Genomic DNA, 4,935 nt, shown 5'->3' with positions numbered 1-4,935 from the left:
ATTTCCCCACCGCCCTGTTCTCAGAGCACGAGTACGGCAGTTGCTGCTGACTGTAGTACTCCTTCGCCACCAGCCTCTGCCGCTCGCAGTTCGGCCCTGCCTGACTTTGATGCCTGTAATTCTCCAGGCGTGATGTATCTTGTGAAGTCGGCTGGTAGCTCTGCTGGTTGCCATGGAAACCACACCTTTCTCGAAAGGACTGCATGGCGCGGGCTCGTTATCTGCGAAGAGAGAGAGGCGAGAATTCAAATGAAGCATCCCCACCGCGGCGGGCTGGGGAGGGCGGCCGCGCGCGGACAGGGGCAGCGTCGCGTGCGCCGTGGAGGCATCGCCTCGCCTGCCGTGGCGTCACCCCGCTGGCGCTGCATCGCCTCGCCGGCTCCCTGGAGCACGGTACCTGGCAAGGCATCGCCTCGCATCGCCCTGCATCGCCTTGCATCACCCTGCAGTGCATTGCTTTGCATCGCATCGCCCTGCATCGCCTCACATCGCCCTGCATCGCATCGCCTTGCACTGCATCACCCTGCATCGCATCGCCTTGCATTGCATCTCCCTGCCTTGCGTCGCCCTGCATTGCATCGCCCTGCATTGCATCGCCCTGCGTTGCATTGCCTTGCATTGCATCACCCTGCATTGCATTGCCTTGCATTGCCCTGCATCGCATTGCCCTGCATCACGTTGTCTTGCATTGCATCACCCTGCATCATATCACCTTGCATTGCATCGCTCTGCATCGCATCGCATCACATCGCCTTGCATCACATTGCATCGCCCTGCATCACCTCACCTTGCATCGCCCTGCATCATCCTCTCTCATATCTCCTTGCATCGCCCCATGCTGCATCGCCCCGCTTCGCAGCACGGTGCCCGCGAACTGGGGGGCGGCTGGGTCCGGCTGCCTCCTCCCTGCCTGCGGCATGCCCAGCCAGCCCTCCTAACCAGCCTGCTGGGAGCCTTCCCCATCTCTGCCACCTGCCCCGGCTCTGCAGGGCGAACAAAACCCCTCCCTGCCTGCCCCGCGTGGCACAGCGACCCCCTGCACCGTATTGGGGTCCCCCAGCCCCGGTGATCTGCGTTTCATGCACCCACTGCCCCTCGCAAATCACTTACGCCCCTCCTTGCACGCCCTCCCCGGGGATGCCGGGATCCTGCGAGCCCCTCCGAACACCCCGCTGATTGCCATTCTTTTTAATTATTGGGCTAATTACTGGAAGCAGCAGCGTGGAGGGCCAGAACCACAGGCTCTGCTGCAAAAAAAGACATTTCAACTTGCTGGCTCTGCCCGTCTCTGCCTGCTGCTGCCTCCCGCAGCTCCCCCGGCCCCAGCCGATCCCCCCTGCCCCGGTGCGATACCATCTGGAAGCTGTCTGCTCCCGCCAGCAGACGTCTATTAGCTGAGCGCCTCGCCACCGTCGTCATTAAACCTCCCCATTTCCTAGCCCCGCTTGCGTTAGGTGCAGGGAAGCACCTGGGTCACCGGTTTGATCTCGGAGGCAGTGGAGCAGCTTGCGGGGGCCCCGTGAGCTAATGAAGGGCTCGGTGGCAGGGGGATGCATCCTGCCTGTCCCCAGCACCAGTAGGTCGGAGGTGTCGGGGAGGCATGAGCCTGTTTTGGCAGTGGCCTGCGATTTGGGAGCCCAGGTTAGGGCAGCCCCAAGGGTCTGCAGCTCCCTGGGGACTTCCCCGGTGCTGCTCCCTTGGCGCCGTGCCGCGGCGGTGACCCCGGTGCAGCCGGTGCTGTCCCCCCTGCCTTCATTAAGGCAATGAGTGTAACAAGGGGAGGGGACGGGGTGCTGGTGGTGTCTGACACCCAGCAGCCACCAGCAGAGCCAAGTCCAGCCTCGCTCCCCGGCACACCTCCCTGCGGTGCCAGCCATGCCGGGCAGCCCCGAGCCAGGGACACACAAACACGTGTCCCCACGTGTCCCCCTGCCACCCTCGTGCCCCCCCCCCCCCCCCCCCCCCCGCCACAACGTGCCAAACAGCGCGTGGCTCTGGACGGCCCCTTCGTTGGTGGCTCTGCCGCAGCCGCACAAATCGCACCCCTGGTTTGATCAGTCCCAGCTTGGCCCCCTTTCCTCCCAGCGCCCTGTGGACACCGGTAACGTCTCAGCACCTTTTTGGGGTCTACGTGCACACACCCCCCCCCGCCACAACGTGCCAAACAGCGCGTGGCTCTGGACGGCCCCTTCGTTGGTGGCTCTGCCGCAGCCGCACAAATCGCACCCCTGGTTTGATCAGTCCCAGCTTGGCCCCCTTTCCTCCCAGCGCCCTGTGGACACCGGTAACGTCTCAGCACCTTTTTGGGGTCTACGTGCACACACGGGGCTTTATTTAGTTTTATTTCCATAACCGCCGGCAGCTCAGGGATGCACCGATCACACTCCCCCCCCCCGCCGGCAGCTCAGGGATGCACCGATCACACGGTGCCCTCCGGCGCCACTGGAGCCGGGCTCGGTGCCACCCATGCCAGCCCGACACCCCGTCCACCCCGTTCCCCCCATCCCCTTTTTGGACACTTTCCACGTTGCTTCCCCATATTGCAGCTGCATCTCGCAGGCTGCACGGGCAACTGGATGCGGTTAAAGCCTAGATCCCGGGGAAAAGACGGGTCAATTAAAAATCCGGTGAGGCCGGCGTGAAAGCCCCTACCGTGGTGCGGGCGCAGTGTTGCCCTGTCCTGCGCCGGGGCTGCCGGAACAAAGGCAGCGAAATCAAAGCCAGGCCTCTGGGGCAGCCCCAGGCGGCGGCAAGAAAATTAAAGAGGGAGAAAAGGGCCCCTCACTCTCCACGTGGAAGCAGGTTTGAAAAATGAAATCGGCTTGAGAAGACCCTGGGCTGGTGCTTTAAGGGGAGCCCCTCCCCCCCCCTTTCTCTTTTATTATTAATTATTAATTAATTATTGTTACTTTTTCAAACAGCTGGGACAACGCCAGGCTGAGCAAAAGCGCCCAGTGCAAGGGGACGGGTCGCTCGCCGGCACGCAGAGGAGGGGATGCACAAAGGGAGCACGTGCGTGGGGTGTGCATGTGTGCAGGGCGTGTATGCACGCAGGCCGTGCAAGAGTGCAGGCTGTGCATGCACACGGGGTGCGCTGTGCTGTGCATGCCCACCGGGGGCCCCGCAGGGGCAGGGCGTGTATGCACGCAGGCCGTGCACGCGTGCAGGCGGCACACCGGCCACGGGGACAGCCAGCCTCGACCACATCCCAGCGCCTGGCAAGGCCTGAGGCTCATCCTGCACCCCCGGGCGTCTTCTTACAGGGGTCACAATATGCGAGGCTGGATGAGGCCCGCCGGGCAGGAGATGCAGCCGGGGCTGCCCGTTGCTTCCCCATCCGAGACGAGCCGAAATCCCGTGCTGAGCGAGGTGCCTTGCCCGGAGCCACAGTCCCATCTCCCTGCAGGCTACCCGGGCACAGGGCTCTGCCGGGGGTCGGACGCTGCCGTTTGGGGCTGGGAGAGGACACGCTCGTCACCGGTAGCACCTGGACCTGTCGGCAGAGCCGGAGGCCAGCTCTGCCCTCGGCTCTGCCGCGGCTTTGCCGGAGAAGGGCCGTAACAGATGTTGCCGCCTGATGTAGGCTGTTTCCGAGCAAATGCTTTAATGGCATCAAATCAAGCTGTCGACAGCAGCGAGGTTACGGCCCTTCCCAGGAGGGGAGGCGGCCGCGGCCCTGGGGCCCTGGGCGCTCGCTCCCCCCGCCACGTCCCTGCCAGACGTGCTCCCCCGGCCCCGAAGAAGTTTCCAGCCCGGCTCCCGCTGGCCCCGAGACGGGACTCAATACGGGGCTGTCGGCGCACGGCTGCAGCCACAAAACCCCTTGGGTCGGCGCCAGGGCCCAGCGCGGGGCTGTCGGCGCACGGCTGCAGCCACAAAGCCACTGTGGCTGCCGCCAGGGCTTACAGTGGGTCCCCCCCAGCCACAAAGCCACTGTGGCTGCAGCCAGGGCTTACAGCGTGGGTCCCCGGGAAGGGGTCCCCAAGGCATCCGTGGGAGGAGGCAGGGACCTGGGGACATCACGGTGCCGGGGGCCAACATGATCCTGTCCCCCGTGATCCAAGGAGCCGCGCTCACCTCTGGCTACAGCCACCCCAGAGCATCCTGTCCCCTCAGTCCCCAGGGACACGTGGACAGCCCAGCCGGCCCCACAGCTCCCAGCACAGCCCCGGCGTCACCCTTCGGGGACACGCAGGACCCGCTGCACCTCCCAGAGCTGGTGCATGACCCGGGGCCATGCTGTGGTGCACGAGACCATGCTGCAGCGCATGGGGCTGACATGGTGCCCGGGGTTGATGTGGTACACGAGGCTGAGACGGTGCACGAGGCTGATGCGGTGCACGGAGCTGATGCGGTGCACAGGGCTGGTGCCGGGAGCTGAGCCGGGGCACAGCGCGGCACTGCCAGGTCAGCGCAGCCCTGCTGCTGCAGGCGCCCGCTCGCGCAGTGCCTCGCAGCCTGCCTGCTGCTCGGGAGGATTTGTGCTGCGTGGCTGGGTTTGGTGTTATTTTCCTCCCCCCCTCATCCCTCCTTCTTTCCCTGCCTGCTCCCCTTTCCTCCCCCTTCCCCTCGGCTGGCAGGGACACAGCAGGGCAGGATCTGGAGCCCTCTGAAGGCAGCCCAGGACTTTCCATGGCAGGGGACCCTCGGTAAGCACCCAAGGCCCGCAACGCGTCGGCCCCGGGCGCAGAGGGCATCCCCCGGCCCCCCGCACCCCGGCCTCACCTCCCAGCTGCTGCTCATCCCGCGGGGCCTGATCCAGCGCCCTCCAGCCCTGCTGCTCCTCCGGCTGCTCCCTCGCCTTCGCTGCTGCGCCATCAAAAAGGACTCAATGACTAAAAATAGCAGCGCGCTCTTCGCAGGGAGATGCTTCGCCATCGGAGCAGTGCTGGCACTGCGGACCCCTGCTCCCCCCATCACCCCTGCATCAACCCC

At 65.0% G+C, this 4,935-nt stretch overlaps 1 protein-coding gene across 1 annotated transcript in view; it reads right to left on the bottom strand.

Annotated features, from left to right (window-relative positions):
• The window catches only part of RAI1 (retinoic acid induced 1), a 10,977-nt gene extending 10,772 nt beyond the window's left edge, over positions 1-205 (bottom strand). The window contains exon 1 of the mRNA XM_009286580.1: positions 11-205. Coding sequence (XP_009284855.1) covers positions 11-205 — 195 coding nt within the window. The remainder of the gene's footprint in view (positions 1-10) is intronic.
• Positions 206-4,935: the final 4,730 nt, after the last annotated feature.

The sequence above is a fragment of the Aptenodytes forsteri genome, unplaced genomic scaffold, assembly GCF_000699145.1.
Source record: "Aptenodytes forsteri isolate BGI_AS27 unplaced genomic scaffold, ASM69914v1 Scaffold55, whole genome shotgun sequence".
Lineage (NCBI taxonomy): Eukaryota > Metazoa > Chordata > Aves > Sphenisciformes > Spheniscidae > Aptenodytes > Aptenodytes forsteri.
This window is presented reverse-complemented; position numbering and strand designations above follow the sequence as displayed.